This window comes from Rhea americana, unplaced genomic scaffold (assembly GCF_003343005.1).
Source record: "Rhea americana isolate MKP2758 unplaced genomic scaffold, rheAme1 scaffold_265, whole genome shotgun sequence".
NCBI lineage: Eukaryota > Metazoa > Chordata > Aves > Rheiformes > Rheidae > Rhea > Rhea americana.
The window spans coordinates 258981-284243 of NW_028186385.1; the positions used below are offsets into that span (position 1 = coordinate 258981).

The following is a 25263-nucleotide window of genomic DNA, read 5'->3' on the forward strand; positions in this document are numbered from 1 at the left end:
CGGGGCTCGCGTGCTTTGTGCGGTAGCGCGGGTTCGGCGCACGGCGCGGTCAGCCGGCTCGGGCGGTCCCCACCCGGGTTCGGTTCGGTTCGGTTAGCGCGGACCGAAGCGAGCCTGGAGATCCCCGCGGAGTAGCTCAGTGAGGTGCCGTTCGAGCCCATTCGCGTTGAAGCAGCCTTGCTGCCCTCAGCCGGAACCTGCCCTTTCCCGAGCCTGGCACATCCGCAGGGTAGGGGGGCGTCGGGCCTTCTCGTGTTCTTAAGCTRAATGTCCTTATATTGAAGGTCCGGATCTGCAGGCGAGTTTCGCACGGATCTCCTGCACGTTTGCGTGAGCCTGTCCGTGCACGATCTGCCCTTTGTCATCAGAAGTGCTGTGACTGAGGGTTCCTTAAATACGTTCTGGTATATACACAATCGAGTATATTGGAAGTACCATAACAAGTGTTTTGAAGTGTTTAATGCCCTGGTGACTAGTGTGAGGGAAGACTCATGGATGACCGGTGTGAGGGAGCTGGATTGAGTTCGGCTGCTCGATCTCTAAACTTTAAGAAGGGCACCTGAAGTGTGTAGTGGAGTGCATTAGTTTTGTATTGACCTTTGACTTGTTTGTAATGTAACTTTGAAGGGGGTAAGGGGAAGGATATGTGCACTAATTAATTGGAAGGCTGTGTAGGTTCTTCTGCCTTCTTTCTTGTGTAAAAATGGAAACCTGCATATGAAAAGGGACTAATCTATACAGTCTGTAATACACTTTCAAAATCTAATCTAGTAAACTGTTGTGGTGCGCTAGGTAAACACAATATGTAAGATCAGAAGGTTTGAATGACTTCTGAAAACTACTAATGCCTTTTTAGAGAGCCACAGATACTGCAATTTAACTTCTTTGTAGGGTTGCCTGAAGAAGGGACTTCATCAGACAACATCTGGCTGTGTTCCAGTCTTCTTTATCATCTAAGTAGTGTGAACGCTTTCAACTGCCTGAAAGTTGGTACATACTTTCATAACTCGTTGGTTTATCCTCAGACTGAGCTGAAGAACTAAAGCTATGATGAGTCTAATAAATACATATATACATTTTTTTTCCTAACACTGTTTAGTCTTTTTTCTATTTTTGCTGGAGAGTTGGCATCTCTGTAGCTGGTGCTGGTATCTGGTGTTCAGCAGTAACACTACCAGTAGCTATCTAGAAACAGTGTTTGGCCAAGCTGCACCTAAACTAAGTATGTTTGGATTCTTGCCATGTTAATGAAGACCATGTTTTTAGAAGGGAATATTAGAAATGAAGTTTTGTACTCCAGGGTCTGGAATTGCTGGCACTGTGGTGGCTTACTGGGACATTGCTGGCATGCATGCTTTAGTACTGTGAGTGCTTTCTACTTGTCGTGTTCACTATCTCCCCTTCCATGAGTTGGTGCCTTGTGCAACAGTGCATGGTCCACTAGACTTTCAAAATAGCTTCCTCGAGTTTCTTTGTGATAACTGCTCTGTCATCTTCAACTCTTCAGGGCTGTCCCCACTACAGTATTTTAGATACTTCACTTCACATCTGAGCAGCAGGGATGTGGTTTCTTGTGGTGTGGGGCAAGTACTCAAGAAAGACTGTGTATGTGATTCCTTTAATTTATTTTTAATCTTTATTACTAATTAAAATACTGTACTTTTCAGTGAAAGTTGAAGGAATTCTAAATACTTAGGTTCCAACAAATTTGAAAATTCAAAAGCAACTGATAGTTGGCATAGTTAAGCTCCCATGTCCTATCCATGAAAGCAGGATTTTTTTTTATTGAAGGCCCTGATCTACAAGTGARTTTCACGTGGATCTCTACTACAAGTTTGCAAGAAGCCTGTCTGAGCACTGTCTAATGTGGGTTGAGAAAGGAGTTTGATTCATTTCTTAGTTCTTAGACTGTATTTTTTAGACATTTCCAACACCAACTGATGTCTGAATTTCCCATTGGTAGTTCTTTGAAGCAAAATTTTGTGACAAAATACCTCATTAATAAAGCTGATGAAGGCTGGTCAATAAAGAAATAGGATGTAAAAAAAAGTCTTTCGAAAAACTTTCACTGCCCCTAGCTTTCTCCTTGACTTTGGAAATCTGTGGACTTCCCTATGATTTTATTGCTATGTGATGATACCTTTTGTATTGTATCAAGAGAAGTCAGTTATAACAAATGAAAATGAGAGGAGAGTGGATGAAAATTAGTTAAAAGCCTGATTGCAAAGGAAGAAGAGAAAATCTGTTCTTGTTTGTGTTTTAGCTTTGAAAAAGGGTGTGGGGAGGTGGGAGRAGTAACTAATAAAACTGAAGAGATTTGAAAAGTATCAGAAAAACTGTACTTGCATCTCCACTGGCTTATGTGGTCCTTGTCTTTGCAAGTCAAAAAACTATTTCAGGGTGGCTCAGCTGGCATTGCTGCCAAAAATTTAACTAGATTATTTAATACTTGAGTCTTTTATCATATATTATCTTAAAACCTGATTGATTTACTTGGTTGTGCTTTGCAACTGCAATGCTTCCTCAGCGCCTATGTTTTCGCTGTGTTTCATAAACACTTTTCCTTTCCCAGGAAAGATGAAGTCTAAACAAATACTTGCAAAAAACAGTGTCCTCTCCTTTCTCCAGAGCTTGCTTTTGGTATAAAAATAGTTATAGGGCACCTTTTCTATTTATTGGTTTAAAATGAAACACATTTTCTTTTGGAAAACTTTGCCTATGTATGTGTGTTGAATACACAGGAGAAGCTYCCATTTCTTCAAAGAACCAAAGTACATATCCTGCACTGTTAAAATTTTAAATCTGAGCCAAGGTGAAAGCTTYCAGAACTTGATTGTAATTATATATATGGGCCTGGGTAAAAATTGTTGAGTAGTATGTCTATTATATGGCAGGTAGGTACACCACATGGAGCTAATGCTGAGCTGGTTGCTCRTATTTTATGTCTGTATGATATGTTTTGATTTCTTCTGGTTGTTTGTTGGTGCAAATAGATCTATTCTGTTGAGGAAGCATTAACCATGTATGGTGTTTCTTTTTTTAATCTGGTAGGATTGTTGGTTGTGACATAAATATGTAAGGAGGCTTACTAAAGGCCAATTTAAAAACTAAACTGACAGCTTTGGGGATATCATCTTCTTCTAAAGTGTTTTTATGATTAGTTATTTGAGATTAATTCAGTGAGAATAAATTTAGTGGTTTCTTAGTTATGGCTTGCTCAAGCACCAGTCTTATTCCTTCTTCCCTTCTCAGTGATATGCTATATTCGCACTCTTTTGATTAAGAAAGATTAAGTGAAACTCATTCATAAGGTGGTTAGTTGCACTCTCAAAGGAAGAGGGTAAAAACTTAAGGATCACCCAATTATGGGAGAACTTGTGATACCAGCTTCAGGACCTGGGTAAATCACTTGGCTACAGGTTCTAGGTGCTTTCCTCTGCAAAGTGGTTTAGTACTTTCTTTTTTAAGAGACATYATGAATATTTAGGATTTGCAAAACTGGTGTGAATAACTTCTAAGATAGTGTAAACTAATAATTTCTGGTAAAACTAACAAACCCTTCAATTTTGGAGTTGAAATATTCTGATCTAGTTAGCTTTTCAGAGGCAGAAGTAAAGATTAACTCTGTGAAAAACTTGAGTGAGTTTTTCGCTTGTATATGTGGTCACTAGGCTAGTACAATGTTCTCCTTTAGATATTCCCAAGTGACTCATAGAAGCTTCATTACTTTGTACAAGATGAGTCTCTTTAGGTTGTTCTGCACTCCAGTGTACAAGTGTCTTAGTCACTGCACCTTATCAGAGCTTGCACTTGGTGACAGCACCTGAAGCTTACAGAAGTTTTCCTCTGCTCTAATACAGAAATTTTCCTCTGCTGTAATATTAGTAGCTGGTGAGACTAATTTGTTTCTTTTTTTGTTTTCCTTTTCACTTTTTCAGGATGGTCCACAGAGGAAAAAACGGAAGTCTGAAGTTACAGAAGTGGACAAGCAATTAGATATCCTAGCTATTGGCACAGCAGTTGGTAGCATTTTGTTGTATAGCACAGTAAAAGGAGAACTACAGAGCAAACTAGTAAGTAATGTATTTTACATCACTTGCCAAACAGTAATGATTTCAGTCAATATGTACTGCTGACATACTGTCAGTATGTTTAAAACCAGTATAAAAGTAATGTAATCATTCAGGTGATTGGGAATCTTGGAATAGTGCTTCTGTTGTTGGCAGTATATACACACTGAGAAACACTGATTTTGAAGTTAGTGCAGTATCTTAGAAGTATACATGAATTTCTTATTTTACTTTAGAAACAATGGTAATGATGGAATGCATTAGGTGGGCAGCTAAGTCCTCCAAGGGAGTGTTGTACCACAAGTGCATGTGCAGTGTTATGGGGAAAGAAGCCAGGACTGAAGCTTTCATGGACTCATGTGAAGATGTCACACTGATGGAATCTTCTGTGCAGATGCAAGCTTAACTCCTTTGTGGAAGSTTTTAGGCCCCTCTCAGTACATGATCTTTCTTGGATGAGATATTCTGCTTTTCAGGACTTGTCTTTCTCATTGATAACTTCCATCTTAGGACTAAGTGATTTGTTTAGTCTTGAGTTGTGTAACAAGCAATAGAAATCTGTGAGAGTGATTCTATGAAGTGCTTATATGAAACACTTTGCATTCTCTTACCTTCTGTTAGATGCATATATGCTGATAAATGTACATTAAGAGAAGTAAATGACTTTTTAAAATCACAATGCATCCAAGTGACACTAGTTAACCAATATTAACTCCTATTTCATTGAAAAGTTGCTTTTGTAGCTGATAAGTATGAACAAAGTAAAAACGTTTCACATTAAAATTTATGATTTTGTTCAGTTTGTGGAAATATTGGCTGTTCTTCTGTAACAGCAGGGTAGTGGATTGTATTTAGTTTGTTCTATTTTATGGATAGTTGGAATCAAAATATTATTCCCACTGGAATAAGAGCAGTCAGTCTTAGCCTTCTTTATTAAACAGAATGCCTTGCTATGATTTATTTTCGTCTTGCTCAAAGCTGATTTTTGGGAAGACGACTTTTTGGGAGGAGTCCAAGCTGACTGGTGCAGCTTCAGATAGAGCAATTTTATACACTGCGGGATATATTTTGATAAACGACAAAAGAGTATGTTTGAGCTGCAGACATTTTGATCATTTCTTAAGAGATGTGGGTGATACCCTTTTGCCCTTTTGATTGGGTGGTGGCTTACTCCTCCCAAGACTGGTGCAAAGGGAAGGTTACCCATCTCTGAGCTCACTTAAGCAAAGAGGTGCTTAGATGACTGTCAGCAATGCACAAGTGTTAGCCTTTTCTCTGAACAATTTCATGCTGTTAGACAGCTTTGATTGAATATTTGTTTATCAATACTGGGCAGGACAATTTTTTGATAACTTTAAAGAGCTAGAACAAGAAGCAATTTAAATAAATRTTTCACCCCTTAATCTCTACACAGAAGTGTATTTAACTGTTTAAAACCAAAAGAAAAGTTATGTGCTGTCCCTCTTCAAGTTTCCAATGATTTGAATTTGGTTTCCGCAAGCTTGTTTAATGTAGTGGTGTCTGGAAGACTCAGTAGTCGAAGCTTCTGCATGTATTCGTTAATGACCCCTTTTCGCCTTTTGTAGGATGGTGGCCATGACAATAAAGTAAATTGTGTGAGGTGGCATCAGGACAACTGTTCCTTATATAGCTGTTCAGAGGACAAACACATTGTGGAATGGAACACACAGACCTGCAAAGTGAAGTGGTGAGTGATGCTTATTTTCAGTGAAATTCGTTGGTGCTTTTCTTTCTTTATTACCTCCTTCACAGGTTTTGATGAGGTCCTGTTGGAAATGCTGCGCTCTGCTATGCAGACTTCATGCTAGCAGCTGCTGGTAACTTTGTCCCCAGCATACAAGACTGACTGTTGGCTGTTAAATTTCCAAGAGCTTGGAAGTGGTTTTATTAAGGAATAAAAGAGTATAATTTCACAATGTGATTTCTTTCTTTGGWTATTGGAAAAACTGGATGAAATGAGTAACTGCTAAGAGAAACTCAGATCCGTTAATGCTAACTTTTAATGGGACACTTCTGTGACACTGAAAAATATAACTTCTAGAAAATACCCTTGGAAGAGTTGGGGAACAGGTGCTAGAATATCTCATTCAACTTGAAACTGTTACATGCACCTAGCTTTGTTTTGAAGTGCCTTGCTGTGATGATAACCACTTGGTTTCGCTTGCTACTGATGTGCAATGCGGACAGTTTCCACTTGGCTGTCTGAGCAGGCTGGTACTTATAAAGTACCATTGGACAAAACAGAACTTAGTGCAGAATAACAAGATGTTTGGGGTGGGTATTTATTTTCTTCTGTAGTAAGGTAAACTCTTTTTAAACTCAAAAGAAGAAACTAAGATTTGTCTTAGTGATCCTGGTTATCTCTACCTTAGTAAAATGCTTAGTATGTGATAGCACCTTGACTCTTTTCTTACGCTTGTTACTTTTTCCTAAAATTTTCCACTGTTCAGTTATTGTTGCTGGAGCTCTGGCAGTAGTGTTAAAGATGTGAGGTGGGCACTGCAGACAGTCTACTATCAATAGCCTCTTCCATTTTCACTAGGAAGGAGATGCATCCATAGGTTGTATGAAGACCTTGACAAGGGCTGTAAGATCTCCCCTTTGTTTTCTCTTAGGGCTGAACAAACCTAGCTACTGCACCCTTTCTTCTTATGTCACATTCTGTAGCCCCTAAACCTTCTTAGTAGGCTTTGACTGGGTTTGCTCTATGTCAGTGACTTTATTGTACAGCCCAGAACTGRACACAGTGCTCATATGTCTCAAAAGTAYTGCAGAAGAGAGGAATCCCTTCTCTTGACCTGCTAGCTACCCTCTAGCTATTGCAGCCCAATATGCAGTTGATTTCATTGCTGCAAGGGCTCACTGCGAACTTATGTTCAACTTGTCTGTGCKGACCTCCAGCTCCTCTTCAGCAAAGCTGATTTCTAGCTGTTTGGCCTCAGCCTGTAATGGACTTCTTATCTCATTTTCAGGACTTCAGTTTTTTCTTTGTTGAACYTCATGAGATTTCTGATAGCCCATGGCAGCAGCCTACTGAAATGCTCATGAATAGCAGCTTTGCCATCCAGTTTATCAGTGGCACTTTCCAGTTTGGTACTGTCTATGAACTTGTTACAGGTATTAATGTTAAGACCTGGGCGATTACTGAAGATGTTAAACAGTATTGGAATATCCTTAAGGAGTAACACTAGTAACTGGCCACCAGCTGGACTTCGTACCAGTGACCAGAGCTATTTGAGCTGGATGATTCAGCCAGTTTTCAGTACACCTTGGAGTCTTATCCACTCAGTCAGTATACCTGTAATCTGGCTATGATGATATTGTGGGAGACTCTGTTGAAAGCCTTGTTAAAATCGAGCTAAATGACACACACTACTCTCCCCTTATCTACCAAGCCAGCTGTCTCATTAAGAAGGCAATCAAGTTGATCCAGCATAATTTCTTCTTGGTAAATCTATGCTGGCGCTTCCAAGTCACCTTTTTGACCTTTATGAGCCTGGAAATGTCTTCCCTGTTGTTTCCTGGATCCTTATTCTTGCAGATGTGACATTTGCCTTTTTTTTTTAAGTCATCAGCAATCTCTCCTGATCTTTGCAGCCAAAGATGATAGAGTGGATTTGTAATAGCATTGCCTCAGCGCTTCTGGGCGCATCCCATTGAGTCTCATGCTGTGTATGTCASATTTGCTTTGGTGGTCCCTAACTTGGTCTTCCTTTACTGTGTGTAATGCTTTACTCCCTCAGACTCTGTTGCTAAGCTCAGGATAACAGGAGGCCTGATATAGCAGACCGTCGGGTTCAATGCTTTGTGCTTTTCTTCATGCTCTGTGCTTTCCTTGTATTATTCTGTAACAGACCCACACCTTCTGCAGTTACAATGTTGCTGATGTGCCAGTAGATGCCCTTTTTGTTGGCCCTCATGTTTGCTGCTTGTTGGAACACCTGTTGAGCTTTGTTTTTTCCTAATCCCGTCCCTGCATGCCTGGGCTATCTTCTTATATTTCTCTGCATAACTCATTCTCACTTTCACTTTCTCTATACTTCTTTTTTTGTATTTGAGCTCAGTCAGGAGTTACCCATTTGGCCAAACCAGCTTCTGCAGTATCTAGTGACTTTCTGCACATCTGAATGGACAGTTCTGGGATAACCTCCTCAAAGCACAAGAAGATCAGCAAACTTTACTGTGTCCCTTTATTCTTCAGAGCAATCTCTGGTGGGATCCTGCCAGCCAGTTCCCTGAACAAGTTGTAGTCTCCTCTCCTGAAGTCCAGGGTTGTAATTCTGCTATTTATCTTCATGATTTTTCTCTGGATCTTAAATTCCATTTAAGATGCTTGTTCTAGCTAAGCTAAGTTGTCCTCAATCATCGTATTCCTAACCCATTCTCCCTCCTTTTTAAGTAATTGGTCCAGTAAAGCACCTCTCTTAGTCTGGTTGTCAGTCACTTGCATCAAGAAGTTGTCCTCAGCGTTTACCAGAAGTCTCCAGGATTGCTTGTGCTCTCCTGTGTTGCCTTTCCACCAGATGTTGGGGTGATTGAATCCAGGACCTGGGACTGGGAGGATTTATCTRTTTCTTTTTGGTTAGGTAATATGTAGCAGATGCCTACCACATTGCCCTTGCTGGTCTCTTCTGATCCTTACCAGTAAGTTCTCAACCAGCTTTTTGCCTGTTTCAAAGCAAAGCTCCATGCATTTGAGCTACCCTTTTGTGCAGAGTGGAACTGCTTGCCTTCCTGGCCCATCCTTCCTAAAGAGGCTTTCTGAAAGTCAGTGTTCTGAGTCCATCTTTCAAGCTATTTTGCTGTTCTTCTTTGATCCCACTGAGATCAAAGCACTGAAGTTGCACACAGGCATCTAATTCCTCCTGTTTGTTTCCTATGCTGTGTGTTTTTGTACAGGCACTTGAGGTGGGCCCCCGTCATGCTGATTTCTCAGGGTAAATGTGAGAATCTTTCCTATCATGCTTTTTCCTGGATGCTTCCCTCTGCCCCACAGTTTTGTGCCTTCACAGCAAACCTAGCTCAGTCCCCTCTTTACTAGATTAGTAGCCTATTGGCAAACTTGCTTTTACTCCACTTTGCCACATGGGTGCTATCTTTTGCTTTTTTTCCCATCTTTTTTTTGCATCTGCTCCTACTGAAGTCTTCCCTTTTCCATTGAATTGAGAACATCACCTCTAGAAACTCTGCTGAAAGGTTGAATGTAATGATAACTACTTTGTGAGAGTACTCAGGTTCTGTTGTAGCGTAGTAACTGTTAGGAAATGCTGATAAATACTCTTACATTTGACATGAAGATTGAACATATAAAAAGAAATTATAGACATTGTAGGACAACAAAACATCGTTACTAGAGTATGTAAATAAAAGGTACACCAGCAATCTAATATAATGCTTTTACCTGAAAACTTTTCTCTGTTGATGTTACAAGTCGTATATGAGGTTACTGAAATTGAAAAGAGTAGAAGAATAATTCTTTCCAATGTCAGCCATGTTAACAGGAGCAGGAGAAATAAGGCACTCGGCATAGCTGTTTGTGCCTAATGTGCCTCAGATTATCTGCATTCTTTAATACTTATGAGTACCTGGAAAATTAATCCCTTATGTATTCTACAGGGAACTCAGGATGGTTGCTTTTGGGGTAGAGAAGTGGTACTAGATTTTGATTTGTAAACTGCTAAGCATCTTCCAGCAGAGGGAGGGACTGCTAGATGAAGAATTGAAACCACATGACTATAGGCTTAACTTCTTAAATTACTGTAGAAATAGTCCATATAACCACTCTAGGAGATCTGTGTTGCACAGATTGGAATCACTGTTAGAGGTACATGTTTTGGGGGAAGTTGTTGTTAATATACAGGAGGAGGCAAATTAAGGTATTGGAGAGAGGAAGGCTGCAAAAGGAAAGCAGGCTCTTAGGCATCTTCTRTTACTCATAAGTATTTCTAAACCACACTGCCTTTTTTGCTCTTGAACGATCTTACATCCTCATGGGGCTTGTACCTATGAACATTCGATGCCTTTAACTTTTTTTGATCTGAATGCATTTTAGGCATATCAGTTGTTAAATGTAACTGATCTTTAAAAAAAAAAAGATTAAAAAAAATCCATGGATATGAGTATGGACTCTGTATTTCTACTAGTTGCTGTTTCAATAACTTCTTGAGAGGATATACTTTATGATGATGTTTTTATTGAAATGAAATTCAGAAACAGAAGAACAGCCAATTTTCACAGCTATCTTTGTAAGAAATTGAAATGTATGTTGGCATGTGCATTGGTTCTTTCAACTGTGGTGCCCCCTTACCTGTCTAATCTCTATGGATTATGGATGATTATTTTTGTTTTATTTCGTTGGTAATTTTTTTTTCACATCTCAAATACGCTGTAAGCACTCAGATGCACTCTGTGCATCTCATGATGCAGCTGCTTGCTACATGATGCCCTGTTGAAAATTTGTTTTTCTGTAAAATTATATCAAGAATATTCTAAGCAAAACTTAAAGATTTTGCTGTGACTTACATTCTTTAGATTAAGAATAGTCTAATTTAGACTTATTTTTTTAGTAAATTTAAAACTAACTCCTTGTATTCACCTCATTAAACAGAGCTGGGTTTGAAGTTCTCTTAATATTTTCCTCTTTGGAAGAGAATACAAAATTTTGTGGGAATCTGTGTAAGATATAAWGTTGTTTGTGAAGTTTGTAGGCAGCAAAAACTTTTCGCTTTTGTGAATCAGTGGTGGTACAATACATGGCGATACAATAAGTAACACGTTCTGTTCTGGAAGAAAGAAGAGAGATGTTGCCCAAGCATGTGAAAAATGTATGGAAATGTTGTAGAGCARCAGCAGCAAACCAGGTTGTGATGAGTTGCAGGATATGTCTTATAAAGGGTTTGTGTTAATGCTTTCCCTGTGAAAAACATATAGTACTCAGTCTTTCTAAGCAGATACAAGCATTTCATGACAGCGTTTTTGTTTGGTTTTTTTTTGTAGTGCTTTGAACCATGGACGTCATAGACTATTAATGAGGCCAAGTTTATTATTGTCAGTATCAATGACAGATTTGGAAGCAAAACCAGGGATTTAGTAAGCCCTAAAATTGTGGATTTTAGTATTCAGAGCTGTCTCTTCTGATAAATTGATATATGCTTTTTAGATTATAGTGCAAAGAGATGTCTTTAAGTGGTATAGCTCATATTGCTCTATTTTGGGTAGCAGAGAACTTTGAGGGGTCATGCTAKAATCTTTTACAGTCACAAAATAGGCAAATGTTAAGGAAATATGAACAGTCGTTCAGTACTGAACATCTCTATCTTTGATGAATAGCCRTTCATGTGTAAAGAGCAGGGAGAAGAGCAGAAACAGAAAAGCTTTGATCTTATCTTCAGCTTCTTAGATTTTTTTAAAATCATCCTTTTAACATGGATGATGTACRTTTTGAAATGATGCTAATGAATATTTTCTTTTGTTTCTCCATCTTTCTCCCTTTGCAAAATCCTTCATCCAAATTCTAGTAAGTGGAAAGCAGACAACAGCAGTGTCAGCTCATTATGCATCAGTCCAGATGGGAAGATGCTACTGTCAGCTGGTAGAACTATAAAGCTGTGGGACCTGGAGACCAAAGAAGTCTACAGAGTAAGTAACTTTGTTAAATAAATTTAAAAAGTGTGCCTTTTTCTTTGTGAYATTATGTACAGAGTGCTTGCTTATAGGACATCTGATGCTTTTTTTGGATGTGAATAGACAATTGACAGCTTTGGGATTGCTGGAAGTAGTTGCTGTGATGATACCCTCAACTGTGGTTTCAACTTGCTGACAGTTGAATGAGGACGTTAAATTCCTTGGCTGTGTCTGAGCATGCTACCAGCACCCTTTCTCAAACCTCTAGTATAAAGTTAGGTGCCTTTTTTTTATTTTTTATTATTTTTTTTAACCTCCCCACTGGGTCCTTTTCTGATGCTGTGCTAGCAGAGGAACACAGTTCACTACAGTATTACTTTGCTGCTGACGGAGGTTTGTCTCTCTAAGCAGATAAGTCTCTCTTTAAATCCGCTGGGTTTCTTTGCTAAACTTCACGTAACTGGTGGCGTTCTTAGTTTTGCTGTTTAAACATTTGGAAAGCATAGGAKCAAAATCCTGGTTCCCTGTGTAGGGCTTGCATGTGAGCAAGTTACTATGTTTTGACTGTCTCATAAGTGCAGCTGTGCTCYGTTGCCTGCTGGTAGATAGGAGATAACTGGTCTTTAGGGATCTCTCCTGGTACTTGCTATGGGTAAGCAAGTCTTTGTGGAGCCAACCTGTTTTCTTGCTGGCACATGACAACTAGTGTGTATGTCTGCATCCTGTGATGGCTGAAAACACAATTTGCAAAAGCAGAATTGAAGAACTGATTTTTTTAGGGGGTGGGGCTAGATAGGTTTGAACAGCTSTAGTAAGTCAGCAGACCTGTTTGCTCATCTTAGCAGCTGAAAATGAAACTATGAATCTAGTTTCATTGTAAAAGATGAAGCAAGTGGAAAAGTGTTTTTGTCAGTAACAGCAATACAAGYAGATGCAGTTTCTTTTGTACGGGCCTAGTCCCATTAAGTTTGCCTTTTATTCCCTATTTGACTTTTAAAATTCTGATAATTACCTGGATGTTTAGAAAACGTTTTCTTGAAACATAAAAATGCAAAGAGTCTGGGCTCTATGAATACTTAAAAAAAACAAAACAAAACAAACAAAACCCTGAAATGTCCTTGTTGACTTAATAATACTTGGATCATTCCTAATGTTCTTTGTTAACTGATATTTTAATCTTTGCTATATGACTACTTGTGGTAGTATTTGARAAAAAGTTTCTTTTTTTTCCTAATAGCATTTCACAGGCCATGCTACATCAGTTTCATCATTAATGTTTACCACAATGAAACCTATGAATGAAAATCAGCCCTTTGATGGAATTACAGGACTGTATTTCTTGTCTGGAGCTGTACATGACCGGTTATTGAGTGTATGGTACGTAAGCTTTTCTTTTTCCTGACTTTGTTTATAGTCAGTGTTGAGGCTAGACTCAACAAGTATGTTCTCAATTCTGTGATGAAGCAGAAGGGGTGCTCTGGAGAAATGCGATGATGATCTCTTAAATGGTGGTTTCAACTTACTGATTGTTGAATGAAGACATGAATTTCCTTGGCTGTGTCTGAGCATACTTCCAGTAGTCACTGCCTGCATCACTAATACATGCTGTGTAATAGACTTGCTTATTCTTTGAACTTATTGAAGGGTTTAGGTGAAATTTTATTCTTGCTTAATTTCACATGGAGTTACCTTGCACTTGGAATTAGAGCATTTAAGTTCTTAAAGCTGAGAGCTGTAGTTACAGCACAGGTATTTTTGGATGAGGTAAATACCATCACAGTCACTGTTTATAGTCTTTAACAGTGTGCTTCTTCCCACATGCAGAGGGTGCTGTTTGTGCTATGGTAAATAACGTGTGCTGTTTGTGTCTCCAGGCAAATCAGGTCAGATAGGAAAGAAAAGAATGCCGTGATGTCTTTCACAGTAACAGATGAACCAACTTTTATTGACTTGACTGTATCAGAAGTCAAAGAAGAGGTAGGACCAGTAGTTTGTAACTGAATATGTTCAACGATTTTAAATTGTCATTGTCAATTTCCTTTTAGGGTGTGAAGAAAGCAGTTTAGTTTGAATTTGATTTCTGTTATGCAGAAATGAGATCTGAATGCTAGCTAGTTCATGGGTTTGAGGATATTTGTTACACGTGCATTTATAAATAATAGTTTGAAACACTGATTTTGCAAAGCTACTAAGTACAAATTTATTTTTTTTTCCTGTAGTCTTGCTTGTGATGATGAAAATGTCAGTTGTTTCCTATTTAGGACAAGTTAATAATCAGAATTATTTGTTAGAGCCAAAAGCCACAGGAAAATTCTTACTGAAATAGAGCTGTGATACTATTTTTTCTGATTTAATGTGGCTTTGGCAGTATAACTACACTTTGAATTAATTAGTTTCTATTGAGTTGTAATTGTAGCATGCATTCTCAAAGTCTCTGTTTCATCAAGTAATACTTCGATTTTCAGTTAAAGTGGAAGTGTTTTAAAGTAGTCATCTTATTAAAAATGTCCACATATGAAAGCTGTTCATGAACTGTTTCAGCCTTTAACACTTACCTGGTGCCTTTAGATTCCTTTATAAAGACAGCATTTCATGCTATGCTTTTCAGTGTTTCCAGCTGTGCCTCTTACTGCGTATATTGGAGGTAGTCTTCTATAAAGTACACTATTTAATTGATCAGAGTACTTTGTCTCAGTTTCATTCTTCYAAGCATGCTTACAGCTGCAGCCCCTTTGTGTGCACCTGCACCTCTAGACATGTTGGGAGCTGTGCTTTTGGAACATTGCTGCTTATGGTCACATGTCTCTGATAGTGTCCAAACTGTTCAGATTTTGAAGTGGTCATTAGTCATACAGTAAAAATACAGTTACATGAATTATTTTTTTAATCTCCTAATAGTTAATAGTCCTAAAAGTTCCTGARGTGTTAATATCTTTGACCTTCCTTACAGACTTAGTTATATCTGTAGTGTGTTTAGTTACTGGAAAAAAAGTCAAATCATAACTGTGCGAGCAACCCTTCATCTCATGTACTTTAAAGGAGGTTTGTCATTCAGTCTAACTAAAATCTTTCATTGTGACTTCTTTCAGCCTGTGAAGTTAGCAGTTGTGTGCAGAGATGGGCAGTTGCATTTATTTGAACATATTTTAAATGGGTAAGTTGTTACTCATTCTGAGGATRTATTTCGGAAAGGTCTGAGATTATTGCAAGGCAGTGCTACAACATTTAAGCTYTTGCAAYTGTACAAAAACCAAGTTCCATTCCAGCTGGTCCTGTCTTAAGTTATTTGACACATTTTTGGGGAAATGCGAGTTCTTTGGGTRTRTGATGCAGGGRAGGAATAGCTAGCATGCAGAAGGAGAGCTTATGTGCTGGGGGCTATGCTGTGCTTTCCTATTAACTATTGCTTTAGCCAAGGTTTTTGTCTGCATGTGCCTTGTCTTAAACCATTTGTAAAAGACAAACTGTAGCTGAGTTTGCTGAGGACTTGTAATGAAAGGTGCTCAGTTATACCYGATATTGAAGTCTTTGAGGTAAACCTGTTGGATTTTTCCATTTCTTTATCTTTTTTCCCCCCTTCAGTTATTGCAAAAAGCCCTTAACATCAAACTGCACTATCCAGATAGCAACACCTGGAAACGATGAGGACTCCACGCCAAAACCAGTACCTATTCTAGCAGCTGCATTTTGCACAGACAAACAGTCTCTGCTGCTTGTGTACGGTAACACCTTACAGCCCATCATAGAGAGAGTGGTATGTAAAACTTACTGGAGAGGTTTTGGAGTTTTTGTAATATGTAATACTGCTCTGAGTGGGAGGGATTTTCTAGTTTTTTTTTTTCTATTTTTTTCTGGAATTGCATTGTGAGACAAAGCTTATTCCTTCCCCTTGTTCTGGAGCAAGGAGCATTTGCCCTTGAGCTCTTTTGAAGGGGGATTTGTATTCTTTCATTTTTTTTTTTCCAGTTAAAATATCTATATCTTGACAGTATTGCTGACTGCATCCTACCATTTCAGATGTTACTGAGTAGGCTATTGCAAAGGCTTCTTGAAACTGATTTTAATACTGGTTCAGTATGTGAGCCTCCTTGCAGAACATAGAGATCTGGTGAAAAAAGACAGATGTGCAAAGCAGCTGTTCTAGAATGGAAGAAAAAAATCATTCTCTGCTATATCTCTGGAGTTTTTTCTCATTTTTCAGTAGCTTAATGAGTCACAGGAGTGAACTTCAGATATTAACTGTTCTTATTTCTGTCTATCCTAGTCTTTGAACAGCACTGAATCCCACGTATGTTTGATAAGGGATGTCCAGAAAGTTTTGGCACTTAAAACAGATGTGGCTGTAACAAAGGTGAGCTTTCTGTGAAATACAGTCCCRTAGCTGCTCTTGTTTTAGTTTGGAAATGATAGAATTCATTGGTTTCTTCTAAAATGAGGTTGGATTTCTGGATGGATCAGTTCAGTGCTGCAGTGTAGTAACAAATGTCTGTAGYGCTCAGGCAGGTATGCATGAAGTGTGCTTCATGGATGTTGTGTCTCCTAGCATGCTCTGATGCATGGTTACCCTCTCATAGCTCATAGCAAGTCCTCTTCTGAGCAGGTGTGCTAAGACAGAGAGGATTCCCTCTGTCCGTTGGCTTCTTCTCTGCTCAAGATGAGTCCCTCCCCTAAAGTTTGTTATGTACAGCCTGTTTGACCCAAATGATTCAGGGTGAAGTTTGGGTGCCTTTGTTTTGTAATCTAAATAAAATGATTTAGAGCCTTCCAGGATATGTCGCTTTGGCTCTTTGTTGAGTTGGCCTTCACATGTTCCTACTCACAGGGATGTAGCCCTGGGGAATTGGAGTTTGAAGTTTAAATGGCCACAGTGTCCACTGAGGCCACCTRACACTATTTTCCCTCATGCAGGGTCCCCTGGGGGTTAAGAGGTAGGTCATCAAGTTCTTTATCAATAAATGTATGTTTTCAAGGGCATTGCCTTTGTGCATCCCTGTTCCCCTGTCTGTTTTGTGTTTCACTGGTGATGGAATTGCTAGTAAAGAACTGAAGTGTTCTGCGAATGGGTCTGCAGGGCTGGAAAGGGAAAGACCCTGCTCAGAGGGTGTATATTCCACTGCTGAGCGCTCTCTCCTCTTGGAGGCCTGCCTTGTGGGGTTGGAACACATACAACGTGAAACGCGCAGACGGCACTCTGATTCCTGAGTAAGCGATGGGTTATGACACCCCATCAGTTAGGTGGGGTTTTGTGGTAATTCCTCACTGCGGGAGCCAGTGGGTAGCAGGGTTGAAGTGCAGTGAAAGTTTTAGGAAYGCCTTGGCATGCAGTGATGACTTCCAACTTGGTTTCGCTTTTTTTTCTGAATTCCAGTGAAGACACATTTCTCTTGGCTGTCTGAGCATGCCTTGTGAAGAGAAAGATAGTAGTAGTGTGTTGAATAAGTAGGTAGTATTTTAATGTCATTGATTTTCTGCAGTAAAGTTCTTGGACTATGGAATCAAGTTTTTATTTATGAAATCTAACTTTCACCCAAAGCACTGGCATGTTGGTATGCTCGCTGTAATAGTTAATATTTGTATCACTTTACTGGGCAACCAACAGGACTCGAAGTACAATRAATTGGGTAAGTATGTCAATAAATGGCCTCCACAGAAGAGCTGTGGTTAAGAAGTGTTCTGGAAGTAGCGTAATCACTTATGTATATCCTGTGTAGTTCAGGAGTGTACTGAGTTGTTAAATATACTACCTTTAAAACTTAATCTTCCTTGTGTTATTGAAGACAGCTCCCATGTTTGGGATTATACCATGTTTAGTATAATCTAAGGTTTATATGTTTGGTATCATGATCATAGTCTGATTCAGACTACTGARTTCAGCCTCTGAGCTCCTCCCAAAAGAAAATGAGTATGATTGAAGTGGACACTAACCATCTCTTACTGCTACATTTTGCAGCTGTTTATAAGCAGTTGTTACCATTCAGCGGAAGATGAATTAACTTGTATGTCGTTTATGGGCTTGATAGTGTGTGTGGTATCTATTACTAGTAAAGATCCACATATCTGCTGTTGGAAACAAACAGTGTTCAGTGAGGGTTAGGGAACAAGCTTGAAAATAAAAATGATTCCAGAGTGATTCCATAGACTCTATGCTTTAGTTCATTTATGAAAATGAGCTGACTATTGMTTGAAGTTATTCATGGTTCTTAAAAATACAGAATTTTCTTAGTATATACTGCAAGCAAATATGTTATGGCAGGCTCGTTTTACCACGTGTAGGAACCTCAGAATAAAATTGCTGCCTTAAACTTGAAGAAAGATCAAGATAGTAGCAATTCATGCATATATATATGGTCATCTCTCTCTGTTAGATCAAGACACCTGTTGTGAACTCAGACACCAAAGTTCTGGTACCTGGAATCCCGGGACATAGTGCATCCATCAAAGCTCCACCCTCAGGAAAGGAGAAAAATAAAAGCAAAAGGAAACCAGGAGAGGCAGAGGTAAAGTGCTTTTAAATATAAATATAAATATAAATATAAATATATATTATTTATAACACAGCAATAATGGAGAAACCAGAATCTGTGTCATAGTTGCAGTTCCTTTAGCTAAACTCTAACCTTCTTTGACCTTTGACCTTCTTTAACCTTGTTTGATGTGGAAGCAAAATTAATATTATYGTCTCTTTGTGTGAATGAGATTTCTCTGCAGTCAAAATCCTTTCCCTTCTCAAACCTTGTGCACGTTGTCTGTAGTTTTGCCGTGCTACTGCAGGTCTTAGTCACTTAGTTGTGCCTATCTCCTGCTGTTAAGATACACTGCTGCTTCTCAGTCAAGACTTTGTCTTTCCTACTTCCTCTGGCTATGCTCTCTCAGCGTGTTTGAAAGGGTATGCAAATACTGTGTTATTTCCTAGCAGAGTAGGAGAAAATGATGTAGAACGCTAGATACTTCACTTTCAGCTTATGTCTCTGAGAAACTGCTGAAAAACTGTAACAACAATGAAACAGCATTGCTCTTGTTTACTGTTGGCAGGAAAGCATTGAAGACCGTCTGGGGGCATTGGATATTGATGTGAGCAAAGTGAAAACTCCAGGTGGCCTTCCACAAACTGATAGCTTCGCGGTACTTTTGGTGCAGGGCTTGGAAAGCAACGATTCGGACATCTTAAATGTAGGTGTTACAAGGTCATTATATGGTGCTTAATCTGTTTGCTGAGACTTGTAGGGAGCCTTCCTGAAAATTGCAGAGGCTGAACAATCAACAGCCTGTTGTTTATCCCTGCTGCTTTTTGCTGGTCTGCTGCTTCGGACATTGATATTATAAATGRTAGTAGTGATATAACATTTTTTTGCTGTTAGCTACCTTGCTTTCAAAGTCAGCCCATGAACTTTGAAGTTGATCTGCTTCTGGTGAATTTGTTGTGTCACAGTTTAGCTGTTTTACAAGTGATGTTATTAATACAGTGGTATTTTCTTCAGTTTGAACAAGTGCTTAATRTGTGCTTAGACCTGACTAGAGAGTTATTGAGTAGATATTGTTTGAAAAACATATTGATGGCAAAAGTTACACTTGATAAGCTCACTGCTGCACTTGAATTAGTGGGAAATAATAAACTAAATCTTTCAGGAATTTGATTCTGAGTAGAAATTACTTGTTAAAAGTACTGGTCAAAGGTATTTSTTTACAGAAATGAAGCATAGAAAATAGCAAGAGAAATTATCCTTAATTTGTCTTTACTGCTTTGTTTTTAATGCAGGGTGGTTAYACTAGGGGTAGTGGTAGGTTGTTTTAAATGGTTTAGCCAATCACGTGGCTCATTTTGTCAACTGGAGCTGACTTGAAATATGTCCTCTTCATAGCAAATTTTAYTCTATTTACCTTCATCTCAGCATACAAAGGTAGTGAATTAGAAGGAGATTTAAATCCAAGTATTTTTAATTGTGTTTAAATACATATTAAAGCTGAATGATTCTCTGATTATATTTTTCTATTTTAACAGAAAGTGCTAACGACAAGAAAGGAAGCTTTAATAAAGAACACSGTAGCCAGAATGCCTATACATGCTGTCATTCCACTGCTGCATGAGGTAGGAGAGATTGTACTTCTTGTACTGTCAGACAAATAATACTTGGCTTCTATTCTACCTGGGGAAATTCCGGGATATATCTTTTGACTTTTGGCAATAAAATTGACTGATGGTTGTACAGTAGAGAAATAATTTTTAATTTATMTCTGATACTCTCATCTTATCTAGCTAAAGCTTGACCTAACTGCACCAGCGAGTTAGGAAGAACATTAGGTGTTATAATACTATCTTAATAATTRTGAAAAAGGAGAGAAAGTTTCTTCAGTTCATGGCAAATGATTACATTTCACTTGTGACAGTAATTTTAGCTGAAATTTGCAAACTGCCCATTTTTGAGTGTTAGACTGGCATTAAGCGTGTGTTTGTATTACACTCTTTGACTTATGTTAACAGAGTGCAGCATTTCTTCTCTAGGACATATATCAGTTTGAGTGCAGTAGAATCTTGATGGATGGAGAGATCCTTATGTAACTGTTCTTGCTTGAGCTTGAGATTTTTTTCTATAAAATATCCTTTGCCTGATAACTGCACTTATAAACCTGTTAACTTGGTAGTGGCTGCTCTGCAAGGCAGATACATAGAGTGACAAACAAAAAAAAATCAACAAAGTAATTTAGTTCTAGTTATTCCTGCCACCTTGAAGTTTCTCTGCATATATTGCATATTATGAGTTCCAGTWTTACTGTAATAATGAAACTCAGTTTCTGGAGGTTATCAGCCTGCATGTCTGACACTTGTTAATTCTAGCAAACTTCAAATATGTAGAGATTTTTCTGCTCTGGTACTGGAGCTGTCGCATGAATATAATGTCGGGTTGTAAAATCATTGTGCATTTGTTGCTTGTTRCTGACTGTTTTTTATCGCTTTAGCTTACAAAGAGATTGCAAGGCAACCCATACAGGTAAGAGACGCGTTCCCCACAACTTAATTTATTTGAAAACTTTTTAGTGTGGTAGTTGTTGTCCCTCCCTCCACCTGTTGGTTGATTTCTGTAATAACTGTAATTAAACTATAGTATCATGAAATAAAAAAAAAAAATCTTGTCTGATTGCAACGGCTAAAAACCTGTATCAGACACTGTTTTGTCAAACTGAATGAGGTGAAATTAAAAAGGGAAAAGGATGTCTGAAATGAGCATATATCCCTGAGAAGGTACCTGAAGTCCCAGAATGTTGACAGTTCAGACCTGGTGAGTGTGTAAAATAAAATCATTATCAGATGTATAGTTTATTCAGATTACTTATCAACCAGATATCTTTAGACATTTCCTGATATTTTGTTTAGAAACAAACAAAAATCCTCAGTCTTGTTATATTGCTGTCTAGGTTGCTTTGATGAGACTAGGAAAGGTAATCTTCCCTGTTCTTAATTTGTAAGGGAGATTTCCCTCATTGTAGGTGGAAAAGGATCATGCTTTGATCTTTATCTGAACCTTCTGTGAAAAGACTTTGGAAGCACAGACCCCTGAGCATGCCTTATTTTATTCCATTACTTAAATGTATTATCTTTTCCTAAAAAGTAACTTATATAGGTATCTCGTCTATATAGCCAAACTGTTACATTTCCATCTGTGTTTATCTTTTTGTGTAATGAAGGTGAAGCACTCTTAATAGAACGACTTTGGCATCTAGAAATGRAATAGATGTTTATCAACCAATATGTCTTTGATTTGATTTGATTTTTCTTTTCCAGTGCCTCACAAATGGTTCGATGGCTGAAGTCTGTTTTTACTCTACATGCATCCTACCTTTCCACAGTAAGTACTGTGCTGAAGGTTAACACATGTAAATAAAACTAGATTTAACCATCTAAATATAGATATCTTTTCTTCAGTAATCTGTCTCCTGCTATCCACATATGGCAGTGTCCAAATGAAAGTGGAGAAGGCTGCATGTCTGCCACTTTGCCATATTGCTGCACATTTGCTAGAAATTGTCTTAGTCATTCATGACATAATTACAGCCATCCCAAAGTCAAAGCAAAATAAGTTTTGTAAAACCTGTGAGAATTAGGTAACTGTAAAAAAATAATCTAGCCTATATTGTTAAATWTTCTGGAACTGAATTCATTTTGCTGTTGTTACGCTAATCTTGAKCCTGTCTTGGATGTGACTAGATTTATAGCATGAATGTATGCCAAARCTGGCATGGGTAGGGTAATGTATTAGCTTTTAGCTTCAAATCTTTCATTCCTTAACAAGTGATAGATACACTCATGCTTGCTCAGTTGGAAAGTAGCATTTGGGTGCTGTTAGTTCCTTCTGTTCCTGGGATCTCCAATCTATTAATGGATTACTGTGCATCAAAACTTGTACATGTTACTGTTCCTGCATTCACAAGTRGTGTATATTCAGTTCCCATTTGTACAGCTTTATGTCTACACTCATTTATGTTAGTGACAGAGGAAAAGCAGTAAAAGTAGAAGTGCCGTGTTTTGAAAGCAAATGATCCTTCTAAACATATCTAAATCTTAATTGATTAGGCTRCAGGTGATGTTTGTGATGAAACCTCTGCTCTTGCTTCTGGCGAGAATAATATGAGCAAGCATTGTTTGGCCAAAACTTAAAACTGTAATTTAAAATTTTAAAAGTATGACATTTGYGTATTGACTAACAGCTTCATTTTTCTTCATCCCTCTCTTCTCCCAAGTTGCCAGACCTTATTCCCCAGCTGGGAATGCTATACCAGTTGATGGAGAGCAGAGTGAAAACTTTACAAAAGCTGTCTCGTTTGCATGGAAGGCTCTTCCTTCTTGTCACCCAGGTAAGCTCCAGCTAAATGACATAGAATGTGTGGAAGACACAGTTTGTGCAGACTTAACCTTCTGTTGTGATGGCGTCTAATGGGACCTGTCATTAGCAACTAAGTATGGCTGCTATATAGTCACACTGCTAATGCTGAAAGCAGTACAATGGATTAACTGTGTAATTATCACTGATGATATTTTTCAGTGCGGGTTTTTTTGAACATCCCTGCTCACTTAATGTTAAATATTCTTTTCCTGCCCAATGTGTCTGCTAACACTTAYCTTTTTTTAAAGAGGAGTATGCCTAAGAGATGTGGAGCTGCTTTAGAGCAGATGCCCCTAAAGATTTATTCTATGTCCTTCTTACATGTTTGGCTGTTAAACTCCAATTTATAAAATGAATGTACATAAAATTTGATGTAGATTTCATTTATATTGTTTTGAGTTTTGTTGACTTTTAAGGCTGCAATACATGTTTGCATCTAAGGCTAATGTGCAAATTCCATTCAGGTTGCAGCATCAGAAACAGTTCAGGATGTAACGGAGGTTAATCAGACTGCAAAGCTGGTATATGAGGATGGTGAGTGTTGTATGGCAGTTGTACTTCCACTCCTGAATTCACATGACAGCTGATACTTGATGACTATTTGTATTATATTCTGTTCTAGTGCTTATCTAGTAGTGGATAATCTATTGTAGAGAGATTTTTGGGGGAAATTCACGGCAGGAATGTGAGTGGTAAATGATGGGGACATCTTASAGTTGGTTTGTCCCTTTCCCCAAATTAAGCTATCAGTTAATTGAAAGTTCAGTATGCAGCTTAATTTAACTGGCGAGAATCTAGTTTTTACATTCAAATTTCTAGTACTAACTACTCTTTTGCTAAGGTAGATTCAGTCATGGAGCTTTTACATGTTTGAGTCATCAAGACTTCAAGGTAATGGTGTCAGTGTGTGTGCAGGTACACTTCCAACTCGGGCCTTTTGTCTACTGTAACATCACACAGAAATGATTRGTACCTGATCTGTTTTGATCAACATAGTCTTCGGTAGGATTAGTTTTGGAGTTTAAATAGCACAGCTGGAGGAGCATGTCTAGCAGCATGTGAGAATGGGTTTTGTTTGAACAAAGRCACTTTAAAGTCTGTTCTCCAAACTAAAGGATTGCTTTCTCTTTGTAGAATCCTCAGAAGAAGGSTCTGATGATGAGATGATTGCAGATAAAGATTCAGATGTAAGTGGAGTCGGACCAGATCTTCTCCCCTTCTCTTGTAACGATAGTTGTTCTGGTGTCAAAGATTAAAAAAATTCCTGTTCATTTTTCCCTAGGAAAACTGGGATGAAGATGATGAAAAAGAGGTGCAATCAGATGAACAAGACATGGCTGTTGAAAAGGAAATCAATGGTGAATCTGATTTGGAACCAGAAAATGAAAGCGAAGAAGAATAACAGCATAAAAAAATAAACTTAACAATTTAAAGAAGTGGGCCATCAGAACTCTCTAATTCTGGATCATCTTGTTGAAAGATGCATAGTTGCATATAGGGAGTGCAGACTTGTTCACAGCCTATGTGCAAAGGCACATGTGGGGCACTGTGCATTTCTGAATCCAGAATGTTTAACCATGCCAGCCTTCTCTTGCCCTATTTCCCTGCGCTTACTATAGAAACATTTCTTCCACCTCATGGTCAGATTATGCCTGTCATGTGGACATGCATTTGTATCTCAAGTGAAATAAATCTGCCACCGCTGTTTGTGTGGTAAACTTGGTTCAGCTTTACATTGAATTTGTTTCAAATATTCAAGGATCAAAGACAACTGGTCTATACTTCTTTTCATGCTTCAGTTAGCAATAGCAAGTGGGCATCCTGCTGCATTTTTTTCAAAAAAAAATATTTTTGTAATATTTAAATTCTACTGAATTTCTTTTTCTTCCCCTCATCCTTCATCAATTCAGCCACGCCTTGGCAATATATAAATGCCAATTTGGCTTAAAAGTGGCTTTTTCTTTTTTAACAAATTTGAACTCAAGACTTTTATATGTATAAATCAATGACTTTTCTTGTGCTTCAGAAGGACATTAGAACTATCACTGGTTCCTAATTTTGTTTTAATTGAGGTTGTATATAAGTTTAATGCTAACCCCSAGGATAGACTGTTGAATTGGGTGGGGAAAGGGGAGAAAAAAACAGGGAAATGAGAAGATGAGTGCTTGTGAATATATAGCGCACAGCTGTACGTTTATTACGGATTTTTAATCTCTCAGTGGCAGAACAAGGATAGCTATTTGCTCAGCTAATAGAAGCTGAAGTGGTATAAACACATTTTTAAGAGCAAAATATGGTAAAGGTTTGAGCCATTCACCAGTATAATGTACAATATATTTGTCTATAAATGGAGCTGTTGCAACTAGATGCCGCCCTCTTTGTAAAGTGAATAAATATACATCTCCTTTACCAAATACCTGTCCTGTGGTGTTTGTTGAGAGAGACCATAGGTGGCTGTTAAAGATGAAATGCACTTTTTGTACGAATCAGGTTGCTAGTGGAGAAGGAATCCAGTCTAAAAGGTTACTGTGTTGTGAAAAGCATCTGTTATTCTTGGTTTCATAGCTCCTTATGTTCCCAGTCATATCTGCTGGATTGTTCACTGCTGTGGGGTTGCGGTGGTACMTGGAGGACACGGTGGATTGTACTGTTGACAAAGCTGGAAGAGATGT

The 25263-nt window shown here is 38.3% G+C and overlaps 2 protein-coding genes and 4 non-coding genes across 6 annotated transcripts in view; 5 read left to right on the plus strand and 1 right to left on the minus strand.

Moving 5' to 3' along the window:
* Positions 1–161, minus strand: part of TRMT61B (tRNA methyltransferase 61B) — an 8712-nt gene extending 8551 nt beyond the window's left edge. Inside the window, exon 1 of the mRNA XM_085307822.1 lies at positions 105–161. Coding sequence (XP_085163948.1) covers positions 105–161 — 57 coding nt within the window. The remainder of the gene's footprint in view (positions 1–104) is intronic.
* A 5535-nt stretch (positions 162–5696) lies between these two features.
* On the plus strand, positions 5697–25005 carry WDR43 (WD repeat domain 43). Its single transcript, XM_085307827.1, has 16 exons — positions 5697–5778; positions 11609–11729; positions 12952–13091; positions 13589–13691; positions 14804–14868; positions 15297–15468; positions 15979–16065; positions 18080–18211; positions 18747–18884; positions 19714–19800; positions 20670–20701; positions 21493–21556; positions 22449–22562; positions 23056–23125; positions 23726–23778; positions 23874–25005. The coding sequence occupies exons 2-16, from the start codon at positions 11667–11669 to the stop codon at positions 23991–23993; spliced, it is 1440 nt and encodes a 479-aa protein (XP_085163953.1). The 5' UTR covers positions 5697–5778; positions 11609–11666; the 3' UTR covers positions 23994–25005.
* Positions 6224–6301, plus strand: LOC146594253 (small nucleolar RNA SNORD53/SNORD92). Its single transcript, XR_014896218.1, has one exon. It is a non-coding gene; the product is annotated as a small nucleolar RNA SNORD53/SNORD92 (small nucleolar RNA).
* LOC146594254 (small nucleolar RNA SNORD53/SNORD92) lies at positions 11870–11953 on the plus strand. Its single transcript, XR_014896219.1, has one exon. It is a non-coding gene; the product is annotated as a small nucleolar RNA SNORD53/SNORD92 (small nucleolar RNA).
* LOC146594255 (small nucleolar RNA SNORD53/SNORD92) lies at positions 13200–13283 on the plus strand. The gene has a single exon (XR_014896220.1). It is a non-coding gene; the product is annotated as a small nucleolar RNA SNORD53/SNORD92 (small nucleolar RNA).
* On the plus strand, positions 17034–17114 carry LOC146594256 (small nucleolar RNA SNORD53/SNORD92). The gene has a single exon (XR_014896217.1). It is a non-coding gene; the product is annotated as a small nucleolar RNA SNORD53/SNORD92 (small nucleolar RNA).
* Positions 25006–25263: the final 258 nt, after the last annotated feature.